General features: G+C 44.5%; 1 protein-coding gene across 1 annotated transcript; it reads right to left on the bottom strand.

The window, feature by feature from the left end:
* Nucleotides 1–340: 340 nt before the first annotated feature.
* On the bottom strand, nt 341–19,976 carry SH2D7 (SH2 domain containing 7). The gene is given in 7 exon segments (XM_024200590.2): nt 341–440; nt 1,170–2,165; nt 3,492–3,710; nt 11,968–11,991; nt 11,993–12,134; nt 18,827–18,916; nt 19,783–19,976. Coding segments are annotated over 7 exon segments (1,698 nt in total). The 5' UTR covers nt 19,959–19,976; the 3' UTR covers nt 341–389.
* Between the last annotated feature and the right edge of the window lie 452 nt (nt 19,977–20,428).

Genomic DNA, 20,428 nt, shown 5'->3' on the forward strand with positions numbered 1-20,428 from the left:
GCCGGGGCTCTAAAGGCCCCGCCTCTTCCGGTTGAGGCCCCACCCCCTGCTCAGGACTCCGGAGTACTGGTAAGTCCTTTAAGTTACTTTCACCCCTGACTCTAGGTCAGTGCCTGAATTTGGTCCTAAATTCACATAGCTCAAGTGAAAAGAAAATTGAAGTTGTGCAGATTTCTATGAACTGGGGGCTTTGTAACTAGATAAACAATAGATATTATTCATTTTCCAGCATTTCATCTCTATTTTTGCTTTCATAAACAGTACAGGCTAAACATGTCCCTGGTTAAACCCACAGGCGTTGGGGAAATTACACAAGGAACAAATTTATCTCTGCATGTTTTTCTATGATCTTTAGTCTAGGCTAAATGGAACAAATTTAAAACTCTCCTTCATGATTTATTCTTCTTGTCAGCAAAAAAAAATCTTCTTCGCTTGTTCATCTGCCAATAAAAAAAAAAGGAGAAAGTATGTATTTTAGATAGATGGAAAGAAATAGTTCCCAAGTCTCTGACAGCACAGTTGAATATTCTGTATATTTACGGTCATTAATACTTGAAAACTAGCAAATACACAGATTCAGTGACTGGAACAAACCACCTCCAGATGTTAAACTTTTAAATGCACTTTTATGTATTTAACCATAAACTCATGTTAGAGATTGAAAAGTTCTATTGGGCCCATCTGGTCCATCCAGTCCTGACTGTTTTATACAGTAGTTATTATACAGTAGTTAATGCATTGGCCACTGTAGTTTTGTATGTCCAAACCAAGGGTCCACCACCTCTCTTGAGAGAATATTCTACAGCCTAATGCATCTCCCTGCCAAAAAGTTTTGTTTTCAGGATATATGGTGATTTCTTTTCCTTTATCTTGCCCTGTAATAGGAATACTGCCTATAACAACAAGCTATAATTGCGAGAAATGTTCATTTTTGGTCATCCTGATGCCTGGCTTTTTTTTTCTTTTGATATCTAATCACAAGCTAAAGATGTTTATAACTTTGAGCTTTCTGTCCTGAATGGTATCCTTTAAACAACCCAAATCATGTCCTAAGTGCCTAGAGGTTTAGGACTTTGGAAATTTGCCTGAGGAAAACTGGATCTGATCCTTTTGAATTATTCTGAATGGTACTTAGGTTTTATTTTTAAAGTCTCTTAATTGTACTGTACCTTCTGGTTTGGTTTTGCTTCTTCTCCCTTCACAAGGTCTAGGGAAATTTGCTCATACGTGTTATCAGGAGCAGGAATTTGCTTTGCAGATGAGCCTTTCTGGAAATTTTCAGGGATCTTTTCATATGTATTTTCAGTACAGTCCTCTGTTCTGGAGGATCTTGTGTTCAAAGACACCTCATCATAAGTATCATTGGGTTGTACTAGAGAAGACTTAGAAAGTCTCTCAGAAGCTTGATCATGGGTAGATGACTTTGGCCGTCCGACAGGAATCTGTTCATAAGTATTGTTTCCATTATCAGAGCCAGAAGCAAAAGGCTTACAAGCTTTCACTTTCTCAATCTGCCCATATGTGCTATGTGTCGATGAATCATAAAGGATCTTGTTGTTTGGTTTTCTAAGCCCTTCATTGCTTTGGAGGGAGGTTGCATAGGTTGCAAATAGCTGTTCTGAATCTTGGGACTCCACAGAGGTCCTAGCTTTAATGGGTAACTTCGGAGACAACTTAGGGGGTGTTGTAGCAGGAGTACTTAATGTCAACTTCTTTGTGTCTGCAGAAGTTGATGGACAAAGGGATGGGGAATGGACCCTTTGACCCCAAGGAAGTGAGGAATTGCTTTTGCCTTGCTCAAGCATAACTTCAGAATAAACAGTTTCTGGAGGCGATGGCTTTATAAGATCAATTTTTTTGTCATAGAAACGTTCGGCTTGCTTAGCCAAAGCATACACCGAGCTGATTTTTTTGCTAGGAGAGTAGTTTGCTTGGTCTGGTTCTCCTGGTTTTTGCTGGGTGTCACCTTGTGATAAACAGCCTGATTTCTCAATGAGGATTTTGTCAGTGGCAGACTGGGTCTCCAAACTAAGGCCTCTGCCATTCATATGGTGTTTGTTCAGCTCCGCATATACAATGTTTCCTTGATCGTTTAAATCTAGCTTGAATGTCTCCTGCATAAGCAAGCTGCTCCTATCCGGCAGTGGTGGGGCTATGTCTGGATCCTGATATGATGGAGAGGAAAGAGAGGAACATAATTTTCAGGAGTCAGTAATGAATATAAAATGCAATGCATCAACAAAGGTGATGAGATACATTCAGACCATGGTTACTCCCAGGCAACTTCACAGAAATCAAAGAATCCTTAGGCATTTTAAAAATCCTGTAGCACTTACTACATCCTTACTTAGATCCGAGTCCTTCCTCAGAACTCTTATTGAAGCCAATGGGGAATTTGGTCTGATTCAGAATAAAGACAGTGGTTGAGATTTTCAAAGCAACATAGGGGACTTAGCTCATTAATTTTCAAGGAGGATGTATGGTTACATTCTCTCTAGTATTTCTCTGAAAATCTCAACCAGCAAGAATTTGGGTCTGTCTCTAGAAGTCAGTTCCTCACCCCTGAAAAGCGGCAGCTGTTCAGCAGCTCTCTACCTTTTTTTTTTTTTTTTTTTGTTTTTTGGGGGTTTTTTTTCTTTTTTTTTTTTTTTTTTTTTGGTGGCTGGGGTGGTCAGACGTGGGCCTTAGTGCACTGTGGAGAACCACAGAACCAAATGTTCTACTCTAGGTAAGGGGTCACCAGAGCCATACAGTAGAAGAGACCATCGCCTCCTTGCTCTGTGACTTGATGCCTCTGCTTATGCAGCCCAAGATTGCACTGGCTTTTTTGATGCCAAGTCACATTGCAAATTAATACGTAACCTGTCCACAATCACTGCTAGATCCTTCAGCATCACTGCTTTCCTATGACACTTCTGGGGAAAACAGGGGATATGTGTTTATAGGATTACATTCATCCCCATGCGAAAGGCCAGTTCAAGGCCTGTGTACACTTAAGTCCCACTTAAAGCTCTATTTTGAGTACCCAGGCCTTCCACCAGGACCACTGCATAGGGGTGAACTTCACTCTTCACTAGTGGCCAAAAATATGATCACATTTTGTTTGCCTAGTAAAGTCACCTCTGGCAGAAGCTGAGAATGGATGATAGGGGATGGATCACTTGATGATTACTTGTTCTGTTCATTCCCTTTGAAGCACTGGCAATGGGCACTATTGGAAGACAAGATACTGGGCTAGATGGACTTTGGTCTGACCCAATATGACCATTCTTATGTTGACAGAAAATAATTCCAAGGGCAATGTTACAATGTTACTGAATCTGTATTTCTGATTCTGAAACATCACCAAATTGGTACGGCACTTCCTGGAACATGGTCGCAGCACAGCAGATCACCCTAGCGACACTAATTAATTCAAGATACCTGCTGTCTCTGCTTCAAACAAGTCCCCAACAGCGGGACATTACTTTTGCATTCTGCATAAAACCTACCTGGGAGTTAAAGTTCTTTCTTTCTCCTGATAAGTTTTTGTGCTCTTTCTTTGACTTTGGAGGTAGAGAGGTGGCTTCCTTCATTAGCACAGTGGTTTGTGAGCTGCCAGACATTTGCCTCATCAGCAAGGGATTGACTTCTCCACTGTTTGATTTACTTTGCTTTGAAGAGGTTTGCTGATCCAAAGCGATCTCATCATATAAACTTTTCTCAATTGGCTGTGGGGGGGGGAAAAATAGTAGTTAATTACTAAAACATGTCATGAATAACTACTATGGTGGTAAGTGGGATGTTCATGCCTTTCCTGAGAGATAAATAGCATGAACTCTTCACTTTTTAATAATGATATAAATAAGTTCAGTTAGCAACTTTGAATTATTCATTCTGCATAAGGCAATACCTTCTTAAATAGCTTTATATAATACTCCACAAGAAGTGTTAGGAACATCAAATTGCTGTACCCGAACAGACCCATGGTCCATCTAGTCTGATACCCTATTTCTGACAGTAGTTGAGGTGGGATGCTTCAAGAATCAAAGCCTCAGGAATTGTACACACTACCACTTATGTTGGTGCAACATATGTCGCTTAGGGGTGTGAATAAGCCATCCCTCTGTGCAACATAAGTTACACCAACTTAAGCACTGGTGTGGACAGCGCTATGTCCCGCCAACATAGCTACCACCTCTCATGGAGGTGGAGTAGTTATGCCGACGGGAGAGAAGTCTCCCATTGGCATAGAGCGTCTTCACCAGACGTGATGCAGCAGCATAGCTGCATTGGTTCAGCTGCGCTGATGTAGCGCTCCTAGTGTAGACTAGCTTTCAGATGCACCTATTTGCACCGGGGGATATTTCTTCTTTTTGTTTTGTGCTGTAGAAATAAGATGTGCAGGTAATCTGAAATTACAGCCAAAAAAGGCCAAATTCTGCTCTTAAGTATGGTAGTTCAAATCTTTAGCAACTCCCTTGACATCAGAGGAGCTATTTATGATTTACACTGGTGAAAATGAGAGCAGAACTGGGACTAAAGTGTATCTATTCTCCATGTCTGATAACTACCTATGGACTTAGATGAGCAAGAGCCTTTGACAGCAGTGAATTACCAGCAACATCCACAGTGAAAAGAGTGTTTCCTGATGGGCCTCTGATCATTGAGACACTGTGATGTTCTCTGCACTAAAGCAACAGTGCTTATATTTTAACATTCTTTTCTTGAAACATTACAGAACTCTAACACAACAGCAACCAAAGCCTGCAGCCTCAGCTGCCCTGGGCCCCATTTTCCAATACAGAGGAACTCTTTAGTCATACCCATGTGCTTACACAATAACAGCTACTTCATATATCCTTCCCCTTATTAGTAAATAAATAAATAAACTTCTGTTCTTTCTCCATCAAACTATTCCTCAAAGATTCAGCAATGTTCAGTGAGTCTGTGGGGTTTAACTACTCTACCACTGTGTGTTTTTATGGGAGTTGCATCAGGCCAGTCAGCAGACTATACTGAAGATGTAGCTGCTTCTTGTTGTAGCCGACATCATTAGTAAGTGAGCCCAGTGGCTCTGTGCAGACGGGTATGGCCCTAGACAAGTACACAGATATTGTGATGGGTGAGTACACAGAAGAATGTGCCTGTGAAAACTCAGGTAAGTCATTTGTTCAGTGGATCACTGGAAGCAGCAACAGGTGTTTGTGTTTTTGTTTCAGCAAGTGTCCTCTGACGTAATCTAGTATGATCTTGGGGCAAGCAGGTATCTGACCTCAGCCCTGTCTCCCCAGCTGCCATCAGTCCAAATTCTAACAATTTCTCCTGGTTTAAACGTCCTTGGGTATACAGCAGTTTTGGCACAGTGATAGTCTTTGTTTTTCCTTTTTATTAACTCTCACATTTGTTTGTGAGTTTCTCTTTGAGCTGTACCCACATGGGGAAGTTTTGTCCTGATCTGACATCCCAGCAGTAATTTAGCATGTAGCATATCGCTTTTTAACAGTGTTGCCAAGTAATTTAGCAAAGTAATGAGAGAACCTTCCATTGTATGTGTAGTCTTTAACAACTTTGTAAAAAAATTAACTCCATATTCTGCTAGTTTATTATGCTGAGGGTATGTAGGACTGCAGGTTACATGATGAAATCCCAAATCTTCTGTGAAGGCCTTAAAATCTTTGCTGGCAAACTGAGATCTGTTAGTTTTCACTATTTAGAAATCCCAAATCTAACAAAATAGCTCTACGCTTTAAGATCATCTGCACTGATGTGGCCTCCTTTAGCTGAGCCACCTCTACATAGCTTGAATATGCATCAATGCCAGTTAAGTATTACCTGTCCTCTAGGATTAAAATATCTACAGTGTCCCAGACTCCAGCTAATGTGCCTATACTTTTTTTTAAGGTAGGGATGATCTGTATATTTGACACGTGACACAAGCATTTACTATGCGAGTGACAACTATGCTTACTCCTGGCCAATATATTGCTTCTCATGCCCTCCTTTTGCATTTTCTGTTTCTATATGCCCTCATGAATGAGCCTTCACATTTATTTTGAGTACAAATGGAATCACAAAACCCTTTCCTAGAAGAAGAACACCATCTGGAATTGAGAGAGAATGCCTGCAATATACACAGTGGTTGGCCATGAACAATTTTTTCCCTCTGGAATGTTCAGCATGCAGCATGGACTGTAGTGTCTCATCCTCTGCTGTAACACCTTGTAACTTTTCCCATGTGTGACACAGCACCTGAGTATTTTCTGATGTTGATGTCAATGTCCGATTTACTTGCTTGATTCTGATCTCAGTGGATCTCATGTCAGGTGATGAACAAACTGTCAGCTACAATTAAAACAACTTGCTAAATACATTCAATAGCGTAGTCATATTTTTGAAGCTTCGGTAGCAGGCTTTCAATTCTGGGTGGGGCTTCCCACAGACCCTTCTTTGAGATAGTTAATGGGGATTTGTGATCAGTTTATGACAAATGGTATTTCATAGACAGAACTCTGAAAATCTTTGTGCCCTAATGCAAGTCTCAGAGTTTCCTGTATTCTGCTGCATGATAACCTCACATATGGTTTCTTGACTCTCCCCCTTCCTTAAAACATATGCAACTCACTGATCAGTGTGTTACATGTTCTTCTCTGTGCCTGATCCACTGAGCCTCCAGGTACACAGGCTGGTCCTTAGGCTCAAGTAGAAACTCATGCTTACAACTCTGAAGATCCCTGGCATCGGCCAAGATGGAGCCCATCGTACCTGCCTGCATCTGCAAGTTTGCCAGTTCTGCTGTTTTGCAGAGCTGTATGGCTTTTTCTAAAGTTAGCTTATAATCTCTGATCAAATTTACTCCTGGGGGAATTCTGCGGGAAGCTGCACAGGGGGACGATCATGGGCGGTTTTTTGGGAGGGGGATTGCCTCGAAACAGCGGCGAGGCATTTGGGGCACACGGGGTTACATGCCACTGCCCCCACTCATTTCTGTAAGCATAGAGCTGCCCAGTTGAAGGAGGCTGTGTCTGGGCTCCTCTGACTCTGCAGCTGAACGTCACCTCCTGGGTCCTAGTGCCAGTCGTGCTTCCCTTTGGTGTGCGGGGACCTTCCTGTTTTCTGTGTGCAACAGTGAGTGCCTCTGGTGGGGCTGGGTAAGGTGGGGTGGGGGAAATGAGGGAAGGGGGAGCGAGGGGAAGAGGCAGTGGAGAAGGAAGGGGGATGGAATAGGGCAGGGAGAGGGGAATGTGGGAGTGAGGCATAGGTGCTGGAAATAGGGGTGCTGCTGCACCCCCTGGCTTGAAGTGATTTCCATTATACACAAAGTTTGCACTTTGGTTCAGTGGCTCTCAGCACCCCACTATACAAATTGTTCCAGCACCCCTGGAGTGAGGAAAGGAGGATAGGGCATGGGCATGAGATGGGGAAGAAAAGGGGTTAGGGGAATTGCGGGGGGGAAGTGGGAGCCAGGCATGCAGCATCCCCTTTGCAGCAGCTGGGGCTCCCACATTAAGCAGACCCATCAAACCCTCACCCTGACAAGCCCTACGCCCCCACATCTCGATTTCCCCAATGAGCCCCCCACACCCAGACCCCCACCCCACTGAGCCCCAGTCAGCTGCACCTGGACCCCCACCCCATCAAGACCCACTCCCCCAGCACCTAGACCCCCCACTGACCCCTCCACACCCAGCCCCCATGCAAAGCCCCATCTCCCCACACCCAGACCCCTCCCCCACTAAGCCCCAACCACCTTCACCTGGATCCCCTCCAGAGTCCCAATGCCCCTGCACTCAGAACCCCCTAACAAGCACCTGTGCATCCAGATCTCCCACTGAGCCGTCCGCACCCAGATTGCCCCACACAGAAACCTCTCTCCCCACAGCTGGATCCCCCACACTAAGCCCTCCACACTTGGATCCTGCTGGGATGAGCCTGCCCACCCACACCTGGTGTGTCTGGCGCAGGGGGCAGGACCCCAGGGTGTTTCTGGGGCAGGCCCAGCCCTTGCACTGTGTCAGGGTCAGGTGCAGCCTCACTGCTGAGTCCCTGTACTAGGGGAGGTAGGGGCTTCAGGGTGATCTCCCACCTCAATGCAGTCATTGGCCTGTGCTCCCCACTGCCATGCTGGAGCCACATTTATTTATTGACAAATAAAATGTGCAGAATTTTAAAATATCGTGTGCACAATTTTTATTTTTGGTACAGAATTTTTATTTTTTTGGCACAGAATTCCCTCAGGAGTAGCTCATGCACCTTCTCATTGCTGCAACTTACCACCCACTCTGTCTCAAATTTAAACCTTTTAAGGGGCCAAAATTGCAGGCCTGATCCTAGAGCTTCAAGTCTGTAGTGTACTCTCATATGGAGGAGAAATATTTCATTCTTTCTAGGTACACAATAAACTTCAAACTATACTGCTAAAATCCTATCAAAATCACTCTGTCAGTACTGTCCAGGGGCCAGAGTTGGAAGCTGTTAAGAATATCTAGGACCTCTGCACCAGCAATACCTAATAAGGCAATTTTCCTGACACCACCCATTCTGTCTGCATCCACTGCAATCATACATAATGGGCACAGCTGACTCTTAGCCTGGTCACTAAGCAAACTCAGGTCTACTAGTGGCTTCAAGCCATTCATTTTTACTGGCTGGGTGTGTGAAGTTCTGGCATGTGAAATCATTGTGAAAATTCTTCCTGATGGGTCTCAAATCCATCCACTCCTGGTAGTATGACATGTTCTTTGTATTTTAATTTATTTTATTTTCATGTTACATAATTCTAACACAACAAAAACCAGAACCTGGTGCTGGCTGAAGCCTGCAGCTCCCTGATCTAATCCGAGCTGTCCAGCCACACCCCCGTCCTTATACAACAGCTGCACCTTGCAGATATTGTGTCCAGTGCATTCTTTCACATATTTTAAGTTCTATCTACTTGTCTAATTTGGCATCAATACCCAAGGCAGCTTACCAGGGTTGAGAACAAATTTTTTGCTTCCTGCACATAGGTGGGAAGACATGGGGGCAACAAGAGAGAACATGGGTGGGGGGAAATCAAATCAGTATCTTAGATGTCTGTATACTAATATGAGAAGTATGGGGAATAAGCAGGAAGAACTAGAAATGCTAGTTAATAAACACAACTATGACATAACTGGCATCACAGAGACTTGGGGAGACAATGTACGTGACTGGAATATTGGTATAGAAGGGTACAGCTTGCTCAGGAAGGACAGGCAGGGAAAAAAGGGAGGAGGTGTTGCCTCATATATCAAAAATGTGTACACACTTGAAGTGAGGTTGAGATGGAAATAGGAAGCAGACTTGCTGAAAGTCTCTGGGTATGGACTAAAGGGGTAAAAAAATAGGTTGATGTCATGGTGGGGGTCTACTACAGCTCACCTAATGAGGAAGAAGAAGTGGATTAGGCTTTTTTTTTTAAACAACTAACAAAATCATCCAAAGCACAGGATTTGGTGTTGATGGTGGATTTCAACTACCCAGACATCTGTTGGGAAAATAACACAGCAGGGCACAGATTATCCAACAAGTTCTTGGAATGTATTGGAGACAATTTTTTATTTCAGAAGGTGGAGAAAGCTACTAGTGGAGAAGTTGTTCTAGATTTGATTTTGACAAATAAGGAGGAACTGGTTGAGAATTTGAAAGTGGAAGGCAGCTTGGGTGAAAGTGATCATGAAATGATAGAGTTCATGATTCTAAGGAATGGTAAGAGGGAAAACAGCACAATAAAGATAATGGATTTCAAGAAAGCAAACTTTAGCAAACTCAGGGAGTTGATCCCATGGGAAGCCAGTCTAAGGGGAAAAACAGTTCACGAGAGTTGGCAGTTTTTCAGAGTTTCATTATTAAGGGCACGAGCAAACTATTCCACTGAGAAGGAAAGATAGGAAGTACGGCAAGAGACTACCCTGTCTTAACCAGGAGATCTTCAATTATCTGAAACTCAAAAAAGAGTCCCACAAAAAGTGGAAACTAAGTCAAATTGCAAAGGATGAATATAAACAAATAATACAAGTATGTAGGGAGAAAATTAGAAAGGCCAAGGCACAAGATGAGATTAAACTAGCTAGAGACATAAAGGATAACAAGAAAGCATTCGACAAATACATTAGGAGCAAGAGGAAGACCAAGAATAGCATAGGCCCATTACTCAGTGAGGGGGGGAAAGCAATAACAGAAAATGTTGAAATGGCAGAAGTGCTAAATGACTTTTTTGTTTGTTTTCACCAAAAAGGTTAGTAGCAATTGGATATGTAACATAGTAAATGCCAGTGAAAATAAGATAGGATCAGAGGGTAAATTAGGGAAATAACAAGTTTAAAATTACTTAGACAAATTAGATGTCTTCAAGTCATGAGGGCCTGATGAAATACATCATAGGATACACGAGCTGACAAAGGAGATATCTGAGCCATTAGTGATTATCTTTGAAAACTCATGGAAGATGGGAGAGATTCCAGAAGCCTGGAAGAGGGCAAATATAGTGCCAATCTATAAAAAGGGGAATAAGGACAACCCGGGGAATTACAGACCAGTCAGCTTAACTTCAGTACCCGGAAAGATAATGCAGCAAATAGTTAAGCAATCAATTTGCAAACATCTAGAAGATAATAAGGTGATAAATAACAGTCAGCTTGGATTCGCCAAGAACAAATCAAATCAAACCAACCTAGTAGCTTTCTTTGACAAGGTAACAAGTCTTGTGGATAGGGGGGGAAGTGGTAGATGCAGTATATCTTAACTTTAGTAGGGCTTTTGATACTGTCTCGCATGACCATCTCATAAACAAATTAAGGAAATACCATCTAGATTGAGCTACTATAAGATGGATGTATAATTGGTTGGAAAACTGTTCCCAGAGAGTAGTTATCAGTGGGTCGCAGTCAAGCTGGAAGGACATATCAAGTGGGGTCCCACAGGGATCAGGTCTGGTTTTGTTCAATATCTTAATCAATGATTTAGATAATGGCATAAAGAATAGACTTATAAAGTTTGGAGACGATACCAAGCTGGGAGGGTTTGCAAGTGCTTTGGAGGATAGGATTAAAATTCAGCATGATCTGGACAAACTGGAGAAATGGTCTGAAGTAAATAGGATGAAATTCAATAAGGACAAATGCCAAGTACTCCAATTAGGAAGGAACAATCAGTTGCACACGTACAAAATGGGAAATGACTGCCTCAGATGGAGTACTGCAGAAGGGATTCTGGGGTCATAGTGGATCACAAGCTAAATTTGAGTCAACAGTGTGACACTGTTGCAAAAAAAGCAAAGATAATTCTGGGATGTATTAGCAGGAATGTTGTAAGCAAGACATAAGAAGTAAAATTCTTCCGCTCTACTCCACACTGATTTGGCCTCAACTGGAGCATTGTGTCCAGTTCTGGATGCCACATTTCAGGAAAGCTGTGGACAAATTGGAGAAAGTCCAGAGAAAAGCAACAAAAATTATTAAAGATCTAGAAAACATGACCTGTGAGGGAAGATTGAAAAAATTGGGTTTGTTTAGTCTGGAGAAGAGAAGACTGAGGGAGGACACGACAACAGTTTTCAAGTACATAAAAGGTTCTACAGAAGGAGGAGGGAGAAAAATTGTTCTGAGTAACCTCTGAGGCTAGGACAAGAAGCAATGGGCTTAAATTGCAGCAAGGGCAGTTTAGGTTGAACATTTAGGAAAAACTTCCTAATTGTCAGAGTAGTTGAGCACTGGAATAACTTGCCTAAGGAGGTTGTAGAATCTCTGTCGTTGGAGATTTTTAAGAGCAGGTTAGACAAACACCTGTCAGGGATGGTCTAGATAATACTTAGTCCTGCCTTGAGTGCAGGGGACTGGACTAGAAGACCTCTCGAGGTCCCTTCCAGTCCTATGATTCTCTGATTTTTAGCCTCAGCCAAAAGCAATAGTTACTACGTTTGATCTCATTTCATCAGGAACTAAGTGAATTCTGAAGAGTTGAACTTACCTGAGCACAAACTGTTGTAAGATTTTTCTCCAAAAGGCTCGATTTCTGAAGTCTGGTAATAGCCTATCAGCTGTGCAAGGCTTTCATGGGTACAGGTATCCCCTGATACTACATAATGTCCATTCCGTAGGTGATTAATGACGAAATGCCGACATCGATCTTTTCCTCTGCAATTGAAATACATAGTTTAGACTTAAATAGCAAGCACAACACACAGGCTGAGAAAACTTCTGTTTTTGCACTCATGGTTCAGGTTTGCAAAACCAAAACCTATGGGTGTTTGGAACCAGCTTCCATTTTATTTGACACACTAAAAGAAGAGATTTTGAATGACAGGGTCTGATTTGGCCTATTGTTGCATGGACAGCCTTAATTCTGGAATGTCCTAACTTTTGAATGCTTGACTTTTTCAACCTTAATATTCTTTTAGTGTAATTTTTAAATGTAATCTCCTACATTTAAAAAACCTGAAAAAAATTGAAATTCCATCATGTGGAACTGTATTGACTTCAAATTGGGTCCTCAGCAAGATTGTAACTGGTAGCATTAGTAGGCTGTTATCCTCCATGTGGACCAGCCACTAGTAAGGGATGAGAAACATACTCTGGCAGTGGATTTCACAGATACTTGCTGACCGTGGAGGAATGGTGAGATCCAGGAATAAATGGGCTCCATTCCAGGCCCTGGAGGGGAATGTGCTGTAGTGGACAGACCTTCTGTCCCAGTGCCCCCAGCCTGTTTCTGTTCCCCTTTGCTCCTATCCACCCCTAATCCCAGCTCCTGCCCTGTCCCCCTCTGCTCCGATCCACCACACCCAGTCCTGACTCCTGCCCTCCTTCCCCCTCTGCTCTTATCCATCATGCCCAATCTTGGTTCCTGCCTTCCTTCTCCTCCTCTACTCCTATCCAGCCCTCTGGCTCCTGCCCACCTCCCGCTCTGCTCCTATCCAACCCAGTACAGTCAGGCCATTTCTCCTTCTCACTGCCTGGGCACCACTTTGGGAAGCATTGTGAGCCCAGGAGAGGCAGTCTCCCTGCTCTCAGTTCTGGTGCCTGGGGCCACTGTGGCTGCAGGAATGCAGGAGTGGCTGTTGCAGGGAAAGACCAGCTCAGACCCTGAAGCCCTGGATGAAACATGCTCAGTGCAGGCAGAATCTTTGAAGAATTTAGTGGTCATGTGCAAATTGAGATGTTTCAAAGGCTTTTTACATGGTGAAAATGTGGTTGTTTTTTCCCACAGGAGCAGCTAATGACAGATTTCTGGCACCATCTCACACATCACCTCTGAATCTGATCCCATGAACTTAGGGTGACCAGATCGCAAGAGTGAAATATCAGGACACATTGGGTGAGCGGGAGGGAGGGGACGACAACGACAGACACAGGTGCACAGAGCCATGAGAGGGGGCCCTAGGAAGCTGCGAGAGGGGTTGTATGGCCCCTGCTGCAGCCCGCACCACAAGCCACAGGGCAAGGATACCTATTGAATTCAATGAGAATTTTGCATGTGAATTGATGTACCTAGTTCTGAGATTATAAAGCCAGAAGGGATCCAGTGATCACCTGGTCTCACCACCTGTATAGCACAGACACAGAACTTTCCCAAAATAATTCCTAGAGGATAGCTTTTAGAAAAAGCTTTTAGAAAAACACCATGACCCTTAGTATATTGTTAATCGTTAATTACTCTCACCATTGAAAAGGTATGCCTTCTATCCAGTCTGAATTTGTCTAGCTGCAACTTCCAACCGTTGGCTCATGCTCTACCTTTCTCTGCTAGACTGAAGTGCCCATTATTAACTATTTGTTCCCCATGTAGATACTTACAGTCTATAACCAAGTCACTTCTTAACCTTCTTTTTGTTAAGCTAAATAGATTGAGGTCCTTGAGTCGATCACTATAAGGCATGTTTTATAATCCTTTAATCCGTCTTGTGACTCTTCTCTGAACACTCTCCAATTTATCAATATCCTTCTTAAATTGTGCACACCAGAACTGGACACAGTATTCCAGCAGTGGTTGCACCAGTGCCAAATACAGAGATAAAATAACCTCTCTACTCCTGCTTGAGATTCCTCTATTTAGGCATCTGGTCACCCTATTTCTGTATGCATTTCCCCAGGTTTTTTTGTAAAAATCAAAACTGAACTGCCCCAGAAATTCTGTCATGTGGAATCATCGTGAAACTCGCATGGCTCCAACCCTGCCGATGAACCTTTAGATCCACTGCACAGACTTCTGCCACTTGAGCTAATGGAGTAAGTGATGGCAGAGGCAGTAGGTTGTCATCCTATATGTGATAGATCAGCTCTATAGGGGGATGAGACACTTTTTTTGCCACTGGGTTTCACAGATATCTGCTGACAGAAGAGGAACTGTGAAACTCAGGAATCCTGGGTCTATTCCAGGCTCCTGAACGGAGTGGTCTCTAGTAGTCAAAGACGCTTCTTCCCCGTCCCCTCCAGTCTATGTCTATCCTATTGCTGTCTAACCCGCCCCAGCTCCTCATCTGATTTCAACTGCCCCCCACTACCGCTCTGGATTCCTTGTCAGTTTCCTGGTCCTATCTCACTCTCCTCTCTCCCCGACCCCATCCCTCAGATGGGATGTTCGTTCCAGACTGGCAAAATTATAAGGCTTCCCAACATTTCAACACTTCCAATTCTAAATTTTCGGTTGCTTAACTATAGGCTAGCTCTGCCTACAACAAAGCATATTCAGAACCTCTGATTAAAGGGATTATAAGTGTAGCAACCTCCATCATAGCTAGTCACCAAAGATTGAACCCGAGCCATCCAGACTTAAAAGCATGAGCTTCTACTACTTGAGTTCAAGATATAACTCCCTTAGCTGGTAGCTATACAGTTATCCTCTAAAAATCCACCAGAGGAGAGCACAAAACACATGTTGGACAGTGAATTACAAAAGTGCCAAATATTATTATTAGACCTGCAATACTTTTCACAATGAACATCAGCGGGGGATAAACTGGGAATTTAAGAATATTTGGGAAACAATTTTAGAATAACATTCAGTGCTGTGGTTTAAAAGAAAAAAAAACTGTTAAAACTCATAACTTAGCAGCATTCAGTGTCTGAAAAAAGCAACTTCTAGGAGCTATGGGATACAAGTTAAGAATGTTGAAACAGGAAGATGTTGTGCTTAGTTACCACTTGGGCAAGGCGGCATGCTATGTAATACTTGCAAGATTTCACTGTAATGTTTTACAATATATAGCAGCGCAATGCTGATTCCATTGATATTGTTGAGCAATTCATGCTGATTTTATTTCAGCCCACATCTTAATAGTTTTGAATACTGTAGATCACAATTTTCAGCTCAGTTGGTCTGAACATGCAGAGCTTTAAAATTGCTATGCTCTAAACTGTATATTAACTACAATTTTATAAACCTGCATGTCAGAGAACTGTGTGCCACTACTATTAGACAGTGGCACAAGGCAATTCAGTGTGAATCACAGAAATGTAGGACTGGAAGGGACATCAACAGGTCATCTAGTCAAACCCCTGCACTGAGGCAGGACTGAGTAATAACAACACTAGACCATCCTTGACAGGTGTTTGTCTAACCTCTTAAAAAACTCCAATGACTGCTATTCCATAACCTCTCTAGGTAATTTGTCCAGTGCTTAACTACCTTTACAGTTAGGAAGTTTTTCCTAATGTCTAACCTAAATCTCCCTTGCTACAATTTAAGCCCATTGCTTCTTTTTCCTGCATGTCCTGAGTGGGACGGGGGTGGGTCTAGGCAGTGGGATTGGGGGGAGGAAGGTCGAGGGAGTCGGTGCGTGTGTGGGGATGGACCGGGGGAAGCAGGGTGAAGGAACTGAGGGGGACAGGACTGAGACTGGGGGAGTCGGGGGGGTTGAGGGGGATGGGACAGGACTGGGATGGGGGGAGTAGGGTAGGGGCTGAGGGGAGCATGAATGGGACAGGGTAGAGAAAGCTGTGAAGAGTGGGGCAGGGCGGGAAAGACAATGGGGCTGGGCTGGGGAGGGTCGGGGGGTTGGGGAGAGGGACAGGGTCTGGAGGAGATGAGACAGAGGGGAGCAGGACTGGAATGGGGGGAAGTTGAGGGGGTGGGACAGCAGGGGGAGCGATGGGGGTGGGATGACGGGAGAGGCTGAAGAAGAGATTTGGGGTAGGGCAAGGCTGAGGGCAGTGGGTTGGGGGGAGTAGGGGGACTGTGGGGGAGGCTGTTGGAATGGGGGCAGGGACTGAGGGCACTGGGTTTGGGGTGGGAGGTACAGGGGGGACTGCGGGGGAGGCTGAGGGAACAGGGTCAGGGTGGGGGCTGAGGGCAGTGGGTCGGGTCTACACTGGCACCTCTCAGAGTTGCTGTGCCGGGCGGCAGACCTGCACCAGCGCTACCCTGGCAATGGAAGAGTCCTCAGTGGAAATGCAGACTTCATGACACAGACCCTCCTCGTCACTTCAAACCTGATGCTGCTCTGGTCAGTTGCTTGGCTCATGTCACTTTCAAACCCATGCAGGGTATCTGGCTCTTTTTCAGTTCTCAGGTTAAGAAAAGCCTCTGCATTTTGTGAGGGCTTCAGCATTCACTTTCCTACTTGACAAACTGTCTGCCTGACACATTGCTCCCAGGGCATTCATCTTTATTCATTATCGGCAGGTCCATCAGATTAACGAGCAACACAGGGGGAAGCAACACAATGGTGTCAAGGATTTTTAATTTTTCAAACCACTTTGGCCCCAACAGGGATAACAGCAAATCTGGACAGAGCAGATGGGTGTCAGGATGGGTTTGGGTATTTATTTATTTATTTTATTTATTTAAGTGAAAATGTTTGGGTCTGAGCAAAGGCTGCAAACTTCCCTTTGGAAACCTCTGCTGATCTTTTGCCCCAGGGGCTAACGACAGCCTGGAATCCGGGACAGATTTCCACATCCATGCAGGGTGAGATGATGGGGGGGTGGGAGGGGAGGGACTGTGGGGAGGCAGAGGGAACAGTGTCAGGGGGGCTGAGGGCAGTGGATTGAGGGTGCGGGGCACAGGGGGGACACTGCGGGGGAGGCTGAGGGAACAGGGTCAGGGTGGGGGCTGAGGGCAGTGGGTCGGGTGAGATGATCGGGGGGAGGGGAGGGATTGTGGGGGAGACAGAGGGAACAGGGTCCGGGGGGCTGAGGTCAGTGGATTGAGGGTGGGGGGCACAGGGGGGACTGCGGGGGAGGCTGAGGGAACAGGGTCAGGGTGGGGGCTGAGGGCAGTGGGTCTGAGGGGAGCCCCTCCAGAGGGACCTGCCAGGGGGCCAGGTGAGCCCAGCAGTGCTTACCTGGAGCGGCTCCCAGGAAGCATCCAGCAGGGGGCAGGGGCACTCTCTGCCCGGCGCCCGCTGCCCGCTGCCGGAGTCTACAAGCCCCGCCCCGCTGCAGCACACAGGGGAGCGAGACCTCCTCGCTGCCTCTCTGTGTGCCCGGGGCAGGGGCAGGGCTGCGCTCTGCAGGCTCCTGCCGGCCGGGCGGGGGGCCCCATGGGCTGGCGCCGCGGCGCCAGGAGCTCAGCTGCGCGCTGCCCCAGGGCCCAGGGCGGAAAGGTGAGTGGCGCCGGCGACGCCAGCTTGCCGCGGTCCCCCTCATATAGGGTGACCAGATGTCCCGACCAATGTAAGGTCGGGACGCGGGACAAGTCCCCTAAAATCGGGACTGTCCCGATAATATCGGGACGTCTGGTCGCCCTACATGAACTTGACTGAAAATCTATTGCATCAGCAGCAAACCTAGGAAAAAACCATCACCAGTGACCAGCTATTGAGCTAAGTACCAACACCTTTTGGTAAACAGCAGTATGAGGTTTAACACCAACCTGTTAGCTGAAAAGCAGCGTGAATTCATGGTGAGTCTACTGAGGAAGAGGAGGTGTTGTCTGAGTTCTGAGGTAGGGTGTCAGTGTGAGAAAAGGAGAGGAGAAACTCCCATGACGTGCTGGTTGAAGCGTAAAACAGTTTTGCATTTGACCACAAAGAGTCATGCTGCTGCTGCTGCACACACAATATCTAACAACTGTGAAAGGCCAGCAGAAGTGTTTTGCATGTGCCTCTCCCCATGTCCTATACTGATCAGATTGCAGATCCTCTCTGATAATTGGGTTTCATGATCCCTTCTTTACTAGGGCCTTGGCTACACTGGCGCTGTACAGCACTGCAACTTGCTGCGCTCAGGGGTGTGAAAACGCCCCCCCCCTCCTCCCGAGCACAGCGAGTACAGCGCTGTAAAGCGTCAGTGTAATCAGAGCCTGCAGCGCTGCATGCTCGCTCACAGCGCTGCAAGCTATTCCCCTCAGAGAGATGGAGTACATACAGCGCTGCTACTACACTCGCGCTTCACAGCGCTGCCGCGGCAGCGCTGGGAAGTCCCGAGTGTAGCCAAGGCCTAGAATGATCAATTTAAAATAGGCCTTGCTTTTTTAGTCCTATATAGGGCCCAGTCTCGAAATCCCTACTTATTTAATGGGGTGAGAACTCCAGGACTGGGCTCTTAGTGAATAAAAAAAATCCAAAAGATAAAATCATTACTATAGGCTTTGGTAATATATTTCTTCTTGGTTTCCCAATAGCTGTAAATATGACACTTCGTGCCATTGTGTAGATTACTGACCTCTTATTCTTTTGGGATATTTAGCTAGGGGAGAAAGTGTAAGAGAGATTCTCATTCCTCATGCCTCAAGGCATAAACTAATCACCTGAGCAGGTCAGGAAGCAAACTCAAAGGTGTAAAGGGTGCATGAATCAAAGTATGTAAAAAGAAGAGCAAATTACAAATGGTGACATTTCCCAACCAAATGGCAGCAGCTTTCTGTTCCTTGTAAAGTTCAGTCTTACCTATATGACAGAATGTAACCAATTGTTCTGTCACTTAATCTGATAAGAAAACAGCCAACATCTTTGTCTTTAAGCAGCTCTTCACTCTGCCTGTAGAAAGAGAGTGAATTACAATGAATTTCAAGTTTCAGAGTGGTAGCCGTGTTACTCTGTATCCGCAAAAAACAACGAGGAGTTCTTGTGGCACCTTAGAGACTAACAAATTTATTTGGGCATAAGCTTTCATGGGCTAAAACCCACTTCATCAGATGAATGGAGTGAAAAATACAGTAAGCAGAATATATATTATAGCACATGAAAAGATGGGAGTTGCCTTACCAAGTTGGGGGGGGGGAGGGTCAGTGCTAACGAACCGTTAGTATCCAGGTCTATCAAGGTAGTACACTAAAATTCCTAGTGACTCCTACGGACACAAAATGCACTGTATTGCCATACTAAATACACTTCAACAAGTCAATGGACATTACAGTTATTTCCAGACGGAAAAGCACGTCTCATACCACCACCACCAAACAAAAACATTCATTTTTAAAGTTTCTGGTCAGAAAAATTAAGATGGATTAAAATTATGTGAATTATCATAGATCGTCATAATCAATTTCTATAACTGACACCGGGATGACTAAAGAATGTACAATGCATTACAAGCTGATGCAAAACTGCATTCAGGCATTCTCACCTCTCCAGAACACATGCCAAACACCAACATGTAGGTGATGAAACAGTGGCATCGTTTAAAACCTGCTTTCTCTGCATATGAATGCCATCCTGTTAAACACTTCTCACTAGAAGAGCAATGACTTTAAAGTAAGCAGAGGTTGGTGGGTTGTTGGTTTTTTGCAAAGTAAGCTGAAACCTAGTCTGAAATATGAGAGGATTTGTGAAGACAGAGGCACTTGACAAGCATATTTATTTAATCTACTTTATGCTATACTGTAAGGTATAGACTGTCTTACTTTCTTGTAATGAATCCATAGAACCACTCAGGTAAAATACCATTCTGTAATATAAGAGGAACCTGCGTCTCCATAAACCACTTCAATGCTAGTTCTTTTAGCATCTCAAAGGACTGGTTTTCGGTTGCTGGGTTAGTTTCCCTTCCTAAGAGTAATTGCTGCTGTTTATTCTCCATGCTGTCTTGAGGTTGAATCTGAAGCATTTGAAGGGAGAAAAAAGAGAGCAATGCTACTTGTAAACCTCCACTGCTGTCTTTATTATGGGGAATATGAGATCTCATTTGCTTATTGTACTCTTCCCTGTGGCTCATTAATCAGATAATAACATATGCTCAATGCTGTCATTGTTATCTGGCTGTCATCTGGTGCTTTTCTCTTGTGCAAGGACTTTAAGGCAAAATCTTCCTCTCTGATCCATATGATAGAATTTGATCCCAATATTCAATATTTCTCTGTATACTGGAACAAAACTGATATCAATGCAAGCTTTGGGTATGTAACAGGGAGCAGCAAATTATTATTTGTATTGCAGTAGCACCAATCTAGATATACCACAGGTCTGACAGGAAAAATTTTCCCTTACACTTTTACAAAAAAGAGTTTTGTCTTTTGAGTGGATTAAGTAAGCCTTGTTAAATATTGGAAC

This window comes from Terrapene carolina, unplaced genomic scaffold, assembly GCF_002925995.2.
Source record: "Terrapene carolina triunguis isolate 2854851 unplaced genomic scaffold, T_m_triunguis-2.0 Scaffold67, whole genome shotgun sequence".
In the NCBI taxonomy this organism is placed as follows: Eukaryota; Metazoa; Chordata; order Testudines; family Emydidae; genus Terrapene; species Terrapene triunguis.